This window comes from Crocuta crocuta, unplaced genomic scaffold (genome assembly GCF_008692635.1).
Source record: "Crocuta crocuta isolate KB4526 unplaced genomic scaffold, BGI_CrCroc_1.0 scaffold147, whole genome shotgun sequence".
Lineage (NCBI taxonomy): Eukaryota > Metazoa > Chordata > Mammalia > Carnivora > Hyaenidae > Crocuta > Crocuta crocuta.
In genome coordinates, this window is record NW_027532594.1 from 3,556,011 (window position 1) to 3,568,031 (window position 12,021).

At 39.1% G+C, this 12,021-nt stretch overlaps 1 protein-coding gene across 3 annotated transcripts in view; it reads right to left on the bottom strand.

The window, feature by feature from the left end:
- Positions 1-12,021, bottom strand: part of PDSS2 (decaprenyl diphosphate synthase subunit 2) — a 260,551-nt gene that overhangs the window by 118,553 nt on the left and 129,977 nt on the right. For 2 of the 3 annotated variants that reach the window (XM_077780014.1, XM_077780012.1), the window contains exon 3: positions 2,280-2,351. The exons of the other annotated variant lie outside the window; for it this stretch is intronic. In XM_077780014.1, coding sequence (XP_077636140.1) covers positions 2,280-2,351 — 72 coding nt within the window. The remainder of the gene's footprint in view (positions 1-2,279; positions 2,352-12,021) is intronic. 3 annotated transcript variants of the gene reach the window in all.

Here is a 12,021-nt window from a genome sequence, read left to right on the forward strand (position 1 = left end):
CATTCGGCAAACACCTCTCCAACTAAAAAACAGGAGGCAGTGATGGGCTGAAAAGGGAACCTTGGTAGGCTTCCTTGGACTATGGAGCATGTCTGAGGCTAGAAAATGTGAAGGAAAGGTGAGCATAGAGGGGCAAAGATCTGTTTCCTATGAAAAAAGTGTCAAGGAATACAATGTACAGTGATAGGCTTTAAATTAGATCACTTACACTGCTATCTGATCAATTTAGGTATCAAGAGTCATAAGAATACTAACTGTTCCCCGAAATATTTTACCAGGTCTTTCTTTCTGTGTCTAAAAGTAGAGTGGCTCCCCAGCACATTTAAACTACAGACAATAGGGGTGCCTGGGTGGCTCAGTCGGTTAAGCGTCCAACTTCAGCTCAGGTCATGATCTCGTGGTCCGTGGGTTCGAGCCCCGTATCGGGCTCTGTGCTGACAGCTCAGAGCCTGGAGCCTGTTTCAGATTCTGTGTCTCCCTCTCTCTCTGCCCCTTCCCAGATCGTGCTCTGTCTCTCTCTGTCTCAAAAATAAATAAGAGTTAAAAAAAATAAATAAATAAACTACAGGCAATAAAAGAAAGCCGTGGCAGGCACTCAGTGTGCAGGCTAACACATAGTTCATAACCTACTAATATCCCAGATGTTATTTTTTTTTATATAGCATCTCACTTAATCTTCACCAAGTTTAGTTGTTAAGCCAATTTTATAGATGGAGGAAATGGATTTCCATAGGGGGAAGGAATGTCAGGGAGTCTCTACAGAAAATATTATCCAGGAGAGGCAAAAGACATATAATCTGACCATTAAAGAAAAGAGTATTTAAAATCAAATGACATTTCCAAACATCTCTTTAAACAATCAGATCCTACAAAATACTCTTGTTACCATGCATTAAACTACTTTCTTCCTTTCTTTTTTAATGTTTATTTTTGAAAGAGAGACAGAGACAGAGACAAAGAGAGAGAGAGCGCACACACGAGAGCATGAGCGGGGGAGGGGCAGAGAGAGAGGGAGACACAGGATCTGAAGGTGGCTTCAGCCTCTGAGCTGTCAGCACAGAGCCTGACCCAGGGCTCAACCCCACAAACTGTGAGATCATGGCCTGAGCTAAAGTCAGATGCTCAACTGACTGAGCCACAGAGGTGGCTGGTGAGAAACTCCTTCCTCCCTCCCTCCCTCCCTTCTTTCCCTCCCTCCCTCCCTTCCTCCCTCCCTGTTTTAAAGTAGACTCCATGCCCAGTGTGGAGCCCAACATGGAGCTTGAGCTCATGACCCTGAGATCAAGCCCTGAGCTGAGATCAAGAGTCATATGCTAACTGACAAAGGCACCCAGGTGCTCCAAAACTATTTTCAAACTACAGATATGGCTATAAAAATTCTTAATAGGTTATGAAAGGCAATTTTATCTTTTTCCTTCAAACAGCTTTATTGAGATATAATTTACATCTCATAAAATCCACCTGTTGTGAGAGTACAATTCAATGAATTTTTAGTATTTACAAAATTGTGCAACCATCACTACAATATAATTTTAAACTTTTGTCTCACTCTAAAAAAATAAACCTTTTGCTCATTTAAGAATTATTCATTTAGGCTATTTGTCTTGATTTTCATTTTAATTTTTTGTGTGCTTGGAATTTTTAAAGAAATTAATTACAAAGAGCAATATAAAAAACAAATGTCTACATCCTTTTACTGAAAAAAATATTATAATCTGTGGTAAATATCATAATGGCCATGTGAAAAGTGACAGGTCAATTGCATGTCCAAAAGTAACGCTTGTTTTTAAAAAATTGACTGTACAGTATTACAAAGGATCAATGCAGAAATGGTATCCATATATAACTTTCAAGCAAATTACTTAACAGGCAAATGTATACCATTGTTTATTCACCAAAAATAAACCTTATTATTTTATATTCATATCTCACCCCAGGCATCTCTTAAGTTCTTATTTATTCTTTGGTGTGTTTTTTGTTTACAACCACAGATACAAGAGAAAATGTTCAAAAGGCTGCCACAGCCTTTTAAGGGAAGGAGATACACACATACAAAGTAATGAAAAAGTCTGTAAATCATAATTTAGATGCTATTAAAAGGTATCTCTATTCATTCTTTCAAATTATATCACTTTATTTAATTCCAATACGGACTTAATGTGTGTTCACTGGGATGGAAATCCATGACTACTGATGTCAAGTGAAATAAATGTGTCATCTAAATTTCTTTTTCACACAAAAGTGATATAGGAAGATTAAAAGGTGAGATTAAAACTTACCTTTTAAAAACATCACAACTATTGCATGGTCTACTTAGAAAAATATACAAGTCCGATGAGAGCATACCTTTACTGTAAAAAAAAATCGAAATGACATAAAAGTATATAGAGATAAGCTGTTCAATATGGTGGTCACTAACCATATGTAGCTATTAAGTACTTGAAACATTGCCAGTCTGAATCCAGATGTGCTATAACTAATAAAAATTCCTTACACATTTTTAAAAAATATTTCAGTAATAATGTGCTTTACATTGATGACATGTTGAAATGATAATATTTTAGATATATCAGTTTAAATAAAATATATTATTAATATTAATTCTACTCACATATTTCCTGTTATATTTTTAGTGTGGCTACTAGCAAATTTAAAATTATATTTCTATGGGACTCCCAGGTTCATCACCCCTCCATCCTGCTTCCTTTCTTAGAAGTTATCTCTATTATGGCTTAACATATTCTTACAGACTTTTGCTATATGTTTTTAACATGTTTATAAACATATACCAAATGCATTTATAAACAGAGCAAAAGCTATGCATTTTCCAATAAAAATGAGTTCACAGTATACATACTGTACTATAACTTGCTTTATTCACTTCATATAGCTGGAAGAATTTTGTCACTATATACAGGACCATCCAAGTCTTTTTACTGCTGGATATTTATTCATGGTATAGATGTACCATAATGTTCTCCAGACCCTATTAATAAATATTTAGGTCATTTCCTATTTTTTCTTTTCTTATCTGAGAAAGAGTGAGCGAGCAAGTGAGAGAGAGGCAGTGGGAGAGAGAGAGAGAATCTTAAGCAGGCTCCAAGCTCAGCACAGAGCCTGACGCGGAGCTCGATCCCACAACCCTGGGATCATGACCTGAACTGATTGAGAGTTGGACGCTCAACTGACTGAGACACTCAGGCACCTCATAGGTCATTTCCCGTTTTTCTTTTTTTTAATGTTTATTTATTTTTGAAGAGACAGGGCATGAACAGGGGAGGGGCAGAGAAAGCTGGAGACACAGAATCTGAAGCAGACTCCAGGCTCTAAGCTGTCAGCACATAGCCCGATGCGGCACTTGAACTCATGAACTGGGAGATGGAGACCTAACTGAAGTCAGATGCTTAACCGAGTAGGAACCCAGGCACCCCAGTCATTTCCTATTTTCTATTACTATAAACAATGCTGTAATGAACATCCTCATACATGTATTTATGTGCATGTGTGGGAGTATTTTTGTAGGATATATCCCTAGAAGTGAAACTACAGGGTCAAAGACTATGTCACTTAAAATTGTGTTATATATTTCTAAATGGGCTATTCTCTTTTCAAAACAAAAAGATAAATGATCTGGCTTGTGACAGTCTATAATTTCTCCATTTCTCTGCAATGACTAGAATTAAGCTTCATGTCAGGGATTTGGTAAAGAAAAACAATTTTAATTTATGTCCTGAAGTCAGCCCAGACTTAGCCAATTGATTATTGTGGTGGGTACCTTTGGGGTGATTGCCTTGATAAAGGTTCCATTTCTTCTGGAAATGCCACCCCACCATTCCCCCCGAGATGTCTTTTCTATACGACCCTCAGTTTCTCTTCCCCTGGCTGAGTGACCCAGAGCTGAGTGGCCCAATCAAGGATACTCGGATTCTTTCTCCAGGAAACCTGAAATGTAGGGTGGTCAGGGAGTTGCTAAAGGCAATGCTCCAAAGCAGCCTTTATAAACTTCAGGTATTTGTGTGTGGCTTTCGTCATTTCTGCATACACCATAGGTACTTTTACGTACAAGGTTTTTTTCTTTACATCTTTTCTTTAAATTTAAATCTCTTTTAGGATTTTGTCTGGAGATACCACATAGCGAAGAGCTAAAGAATGCAGATTCTGTAGCCACACTGCCTAGATGCATAGCCCAGCAGTATGATCTTTTTTGATTATTTTTAAAATATTTATTTATTTTTGAGAGAGAGAGAGCGAGAGAGAGAGAGCACACGTGGGGAAGGGACAGAGAGAGAGAGGGAGACAAAGAATCGAAAGCAGGCTCCAGGCTCTGAGCTGTCAGCACAGAGCCCAACACGGGGCTTGAACTCATGAACCATGAGATCGTGATCGGAGCTGAAGACAGGCAACCAACCGACTGAGTCACCCAGGTGCCGCTTTCAGCAGTGTGATCTTAAACAATTTGCTCAACAACTCTCAGTGACCAGTGCTTTCATCTGTAAAATGCATGTGTCAGTGCTGTACGGTTAAATGACTGTATATATAATTCTTAAAATAGTGACTTTACATAGTAAGTGCTCAATAAATATTCTTACTTTTAAATCAATTCAACTTTCTATTTAAATAAATCTTCAGAGAAAACTTTACATTCCAACTATATGGCTGGTACAGGTCAGGAGTAAATTGCCTACAGAGTAGCAAGACAATAACCTGCGGTGACAGAGTCATTAATTATACCACCATAGGCAGAGTATGGGGGAGGGGTAGAGAGAGAAGGAGACAACAGTATCTGAAGCAAGCTCTAGGCTCTGAGCCGTCAGCACAGAGCTTGATGTGGGGTTCAAACTCACGAGCCATGAGATCATGACCTGAGCCAAAGTTGGATGCTTCACCAACTGAGCCACCCAGGTGCCCAATATACCACCACAGGCATCTCTTACAAGGTCATCCCAGGCTTGGCATAGACCACAAGTCTCCTGGGATTCCTGACGCCTCCCTTAGTGATGGGCAATCCTTTCCTGTCTCTCTAGTCCCATCCCCATACCCTACCCCTGACCAGCCCTTGAAGTTCTATAAATCTGTCAAAACTCACTGATCTTGACTAAAACATTTATGTTACAAATGAGGGCCCAGTATATCAGAAAGGTCTACCAAATTATGTAAGGTTCTATATGTTGTAGATATAAGAACTAAAATCCAGATGCCCTAATTCACTTCCAGTGCTTTTTCTTCTACTGTCAATATATTTATTTATAAGGTATTTATAAATACCTTTTAAAAAATATTTATTTATTTATTTTTTGAGAGAAAGAGAGAATGCAAGCAGGGAAAGGGTAAAGAGAGAGGGAGACAGAATCCCAAGCAGGTTCCGCGCCATCAGCACAAAGCCCGACACTTAACCAACTAAGCCACCCAGGCACCCCCTGAAAATACTTATTTTTTTCATACTGAGACCTTCTCAAACAACAACAAAAACTGCTAAATATTTCAAATAATCTCAGTGTTGTTTACCCCCTTTTCAAAATGAGAGGAAACCAAGGCTAGGGCATGGGTGGGAGGAGGCAAAGTAATTTATAAGACTCTGCAGCTCATTAGAAATAAAGCCAGAATTTAAAATCAGTGCTTCCAGGGGCTCCTGGGTGGTTCAGTTGGTTAAGCACCTGACTCTTCGTTTTTGTTCAGGCTATGATCTCATGGCTCATGGGTTCGAGCCCCTCACTGGGCTCTGTGCTGACAGTGCAGAGCCTGCTTGGGATTCTCTCTCTCCCTCTCTCAAAATAAATAAATAAATTGGGGTGCCTGGGTGGCTCAGTCAGTTAAGCACCCGACTTCGGCTTATGTCGTGATCTCGCGGTTCGTGGCTTCAAGCCCTGTGTCAGGCTCTGTGCTGAGAGCTAGCTCAGAGCCTGGAGCCTGCTTCAGATTCTGTCTCCCTCTCTCTCTGGCCCTCTCCTGCTCATGCTCTCGCGAGCTCTCTCTCTCTCTCTCTCTCTCTCTCTCTCCCTCTCTCTCAGAAATAAATAAAACATTTAGGTGCGCCTGGTTGGCTCAGTCGCTTAAGCGTCCAACTTCGGCTCAGGTCATGATCTCATGGTTCGTGGGTTCGAGCCCTGCATCGGGCTCTGTGCTGACAGCTCGGAGCCTGGAGCTTTCTTCAAATTCTGTCTCCCTCTCTCTCTGACCCTCCCCTGCTCACTCTCTGTCTCTCAAAATAAAATAAAGACAAAAAAATTTAAAAAAGAAATAAATAAAACATTAAAAAAAAATAAATAAACTTAAAAAAAAAAACCCAGAGCTTTCCAATAGAAAAACTTACTGTTTAGATAAATTTAATTCATTCTAAAGTATAAATGATTCATGATTATTCCCAAAGATTCTTTTTTTTTTTTTAAATATTTTTATTTATTTCTAGGAGAGAGAGAGACAGCGTGAGCAGGGGAGGGTCAGAGAGAGAGGGAGATACAGACTCTGAAATAGGCTCCAGGCGCTGAGCTGGCAGTCAGCACAGAGCCCGACGCGGGGCTCGAACCCATGAACTACTAGATCATGACCTAAGCGAAAGTCGGACGCTTAACCAACTAAGCCACCCAGGTGCCCCAATTATTCCCAAAGATTCTAATGTGGAGAAGCAAGTTAAGAACAAAAGGGCAGTGGATACTTGAAGTGGTCGATGATCAAGTGCTATGGGGAGACAGGGACTCAGAAAATATATCTACCACCTTGCTACAGTTGAACTTGGCCCAACCACTGTGCCTTCTCTTCCCCCAAACTTATCTCCTTTCTCCTTTGTCTAAATCATGGCATCTCATCTTGGTCTTCTGGATCCATAGTTCTCATCTCTACTCCTGGGAGAGGTAAGTAATATGGCCTATGAAAATGCGACAAAATATGCATACATTTAAAGAACATACATTTTAAAAAATAACTGATAAGATGCACTCTAAAAAGAGAGTCAAATGTGTACAAGGTTCTGCCACTCCTGTATTTCGTGAACGCCCCTGAATGTGCCAAGCACTGTGTTTGGTGCCACATTTACACCATAGGCCCATCAGATTCCTGCTCTCAAGGAGCTTAAAGCCTGGCATAGATTAAAAAAATAATAAACAGAGACATATGAAAAATGTCCCCTGTTCACCTCAGAAAATATGTTAATTTTGTAAAGGGGTAAAACTACATATCCAGTCAGCAAACATTTTATTCCTGTGTTCAAATGAAATACAACATAGCATCTTAATAAGTCTGGATTTAAAGAATTAAACAGAGAACCCGAAGCTCATCTAATAGAATTCCAACTCACAGACAGATACTTCTACTCCCTAAGACTTTTTGTTTTCTTTTTGTTTTTGTTTTTGAGACAGAGGCAGAGCACGTGAGCAAAGGAGAGCAGCGAGAGAGGGAGAGAGCGAATCCCAAGCCAGCTCTGCACTGTCAGTGCAGATCCTGATGTGGGGCTTGAACTCATGAACCGTGAGATCATGACCTGAGCTGAAACCAAAAGTCAGAGGCTTAACTGACTGAGCCCCTACTCCCTAAGACTTTTTTGTAAACAGGCAGTTGAGAGTATGGCTCCCTACACTGTTGTGCTCATTCTGACCAAACTGTGCAATGTCTAATTTTCCAAGTAATCTGATCTTTTTCCATTTCTTGTGGGTTTTATATTGCCACTCATGCCTTTTTACATTTCCACATTTAATCATCTTGGCCTTCTGTTTCCATTATTGTCTTCTCTATGCATTGGTCTATTTAATTCTTATGTCCACAGTAGGGTTTCTTTAAAGGAAACCAATTTCCTTTCATCTGTCTACATTCTTAGACATTCTTCCAATCAAGCGAATCACTTAAAAAGTATTCTAAGCCTATAGTAATTATCTTAAAAATATCGATGACCCCTTTCTTTACAAATGAATGCATCTGCAAGTAAGCTTTAAAATTAGGAAGGCTGCAAAGAATAACATAAACCTGAAATATCTGAGTATGAGCCACCAACTTCCCCCATTAAAAACCTTTGTGACACTTGATGGTTCATATGCCAATTTGAAAGTCAAAGATAAGCCCAATGAAATAAGGAGAAAGAGTTATTTAATAAGCATTCAGTTCAGACTATATATGGCTCTGTTACAAGAAGCTAAAATATGTTCATCTTAATATAAAAATTTCATGACCACATCGAATAGCCCACTGAGATAATTTATGGGGAAAAAGCTTACAAGCTAAGTATTTTGATTACTTCTAACTTAAAATTCAGAAAAAGTGAAGAGAGAGAGAACTGTTAACCTGGATTATCTGATTATCATTAACATCAACAAAATTATTCATGTGTTATTATTTTTATATGTTAGAACCTAGAATATAAAGTATAAAAGAAGTGTTTCTGTTTTATCAATGAATATATATCAAAGTGTGAGTGTTTACATATTCTTTCTATAGAGCAGTTTAAGACATGGTTTGTGCCCTGAGGGCTCATAGTTTACTTGGGTATCTAATACAATGACACAGAAAGCTTTAATGAGAAAACTACACAGTATACAGTAAGTATAAAATGAATGCTATGGTCTGTAACTGCTGCAGAGAGGCACATAATGATGACTGAGGATTTAGGGGGAGAAATGGGAAGGCTCCATGAAAGAGGTGACAGGAGCACTGGGCTTTACTTGCAAGAGGAACCGTCAACTCAGTGAAAGCAGGATCCAGCTGCTGGCCCCCACTGGTGCCATGTGGGGCTGTCACGGCAGTGCTAGGGTGAGGTGGGGGGCTCCCAAGTCAGCTTGCTGCTGCTGCTGCTGCTGCTGCTGCTGCTGCTAGTCCCAACAGGGCTCACTGGCCCTGCCAGACAATGAACAGAGCCAACAGCTGCCCAGGAATGGTTCGAGAATGGCAGCCAGCAGACAGAAACAGGAATATGGATGGAGCATAGGTTTAGGACAAAGGCATGGGTGTCTCCTCTCAGGGCCTGAGAGGAAAAGGAATGAGAACAATACAAGAAATGAGAGAGAAGTCCAGGAGCACCCTTCATCCTCTGGCCACAGCCCCAAATGATTTGGATAAATTAGGGAGAACAAAATGACTGAATTGCTACCATTTGCCAAAAAGTCATTTTCACGAAGAAACAAAAGAAAATTAACATGCTTCTACTTATGTTTTGTTTAAGTTAGGTTATGTATACCAAAGAAATGTGAGTTAACAGTTGGGTATTTGATACCTAAGTCAAATATTCACTGCCGGTTAATTATCAGAATGTGAGGTCATTATACCACCTAATCTGACCAGCATACTTTTATCTGGATACAAGTGCCCTGCTGTGGTCCAAAACAGAGACCTACATACTAATCAGAGTGATCTGATAGATTTAACTCAGTCTGAAGAGAGCAGAGATATGAAATAAGCTAACTTCGCTCTTTGTCTTCATCCTCATTCTAAAGAAAGAATACAGTGAGGACTTTATCAGGGGAGGTGATACAGAGATACTCCAGCTTATCCTTTTAAGCAAGCCCTTTTAAAAGATAAAAATGTACCCACAGTTCAGCCTTAGGTTTAGGTAATAATTTAAACAATTCATAACTGAACTGCTCTCCACTATAAAGGTCTTGTCCTATCATAAGCCATTCTCCACAGGAAAGAACTGTGCAAGGAATCCTGAGAGGAGAGATCACTGGTGAAGCCTAGTGCCAGCACTCAGGAAGGGAAGGGTGCTGAGCTGGTCCTCAGGGAACTAAAGGTAGGTGGCTGGCATTCTGAAATCCCTGGTAACACCAGCAGTTTGATTTCTCTGTATCTCTATAAAGACCTTATAATTATTCAACTATATTATATTACATATATTGACTTATATGGCATTAGTCTTTGTTGGATATTGTTATTAATTACAAACATTTCTTCATATAACATTTGATCTAAAACCTAAAGCAAGAAGATCTACCCAGCACTATCTGTATATGATTTGTACAGTTTATAAGTATTAAGTCAAAAGAACATTATATTAAACTCATTACAAAGACATTTAAAATTCAAGTGTGCTTAGCAAAAATAAGCATATTTTAATATTTGGTTTCTTCTCTGAAGCACAATTTTGATAGAATCTGGGCTAAAAAATAAATAAGACACAGTAGAGTCCTTGAAGGGTTTGTAATTTGATTATGAGAAAGAGAAAACCAGATAATAGCAACAAAGTATGGTAAATATACTGCAGTTATTAAGAATATGTTTAGAGTAAGCAAGATCTGGTTTAAACCCCAGAGCTGTTACAGACTGGCCATGTGATCTTGGCTAAATTATTTCACACCTCCAAACTTTATTGTTTTCATCTATGTAAAAGGGAGATCACTACTGACCCTTTAATATTATCATGAGACATGGATAAGATGACATGAATGGTATCTGGCACATGGTCTGTGTTCAGCACATGGCAGCTATTACTGCTATCACCACTGCTGTTTGTACAGACTTATGTGCAGTGTGCTATGGGAGCCCAGAAAAGAGGAAATTAGCTCCTCCTGGAGGTCAGGGAAGGTTTCCTAGAGGAGATGAGAGCTGAGCTGGGTCTTAAGGAACAGGCAAGAGCTCATGAGACAAAGAGCAGTGGTGTTCCATGCTGAGAAAATAGTGGTACTTGCTGACAGGTCTAGTACAAGAAGTCATGACTCAGTTTCCCCTTTCCTTAGTATCCTACAGCACAGCTGCTTCTCCTTGCATATGGTTTACCATCTATCCTCCCCAGAAATATTCACCCTTCCCGTCAAGGCTTTGTCCTTTTCAGGACAATTTAGCCCTGCAAAGGAAGGCAGACCAGGCCACTACAGAACCCTTCCTGCTTTTTCCCTTTGTCTTAGTGACATGAGAAGAGGTGAACTGCAGATACAGTATGGCTGACTGGTGGCTAAGACTTGGGGCTCTGGAGTTAGACTGTCTGGGTTTAAATCCTCACCCCATCACTGTGATGCTTTTGGCAAGATGCCTCACCTCTGTATGCTTCAGTTTTTTCCATCTGTTAAATGGGTATCATAATCTCAGAGTTGCTGTGAGGATTCAGTGACTCAATGCACATAAAAAAATTACAACAAGATCTGTATGCTAATAAGTATTAGCTATTAATTATAACCTAATTGAAATTAAAAACTGTGTTTGGCGGACAGGGCACCCTTGAGAAAGAGAACATACCAGATTAGAAATGTGGTCACCTGTGGGGGGCAGAAGGAAGAAGCAAGAATAAAAGGGCAAAAAGAAGTATGTTTATTGAGTAACTATTTAATGGCAAAAGTACTGCATTCAGTGCTTTGTGTGTTCTTTCAAATGATCCTTTTAACAGAAGTGCCAGGTAGGTGGTATTGTCCCTATTTTTATGCATGAGTGCACAAGGGCTAAGAAAGGTCAAGAAATTTGTCTACACAAACCAAAAGGACCATAATTTAAAATCATGTGTGAATGAATACAGTCATGCTCTCCTAACACCGACCTCTCTTCACCAGAATGGTGAAAATAGGACTCCATTTTCTTAGAATGTAAATTATGATCTCAAACGTCCAATTGCTGAGAAGAAACCTGAGAGCTGCTTAAGTTTTCACATGATTTTCTAGACCTACTCCAGGAAATACAAACATTTGTTCATGCTCTGATTTCATGTGCTATGCTGAAGATTCCATTTCATAAAAACCATAAACTACAGCATATAAAGAGAACATTTCCTTGTCTCGAAGTTCAAAGTCTGTTACGATTACACAATGTGTAACAAAAATATTATTCTCTAGAATTCCAATTTCATAATTTCAGTCATAAACTGACTAGGCCTATTTTTGTTTTATAACATGAGGTAGGCCCAACTCTAATCTCTGATTTACATTTTTTTCAAGCCTAAATATGATGTAAGGTCTTCCATGGGTCTTGGATATCCTTGTGATTCATATTTCACATTAATTTGGCTTCTTAGGTACCTTTTTTTTCCTACCAAAAAAACATACATTTCTTACAACAAAATGAGAATAAAGCTAAAAAAAAAAAAAATAAAGTTAAAGAAAACTATGGGAAAGATGAATA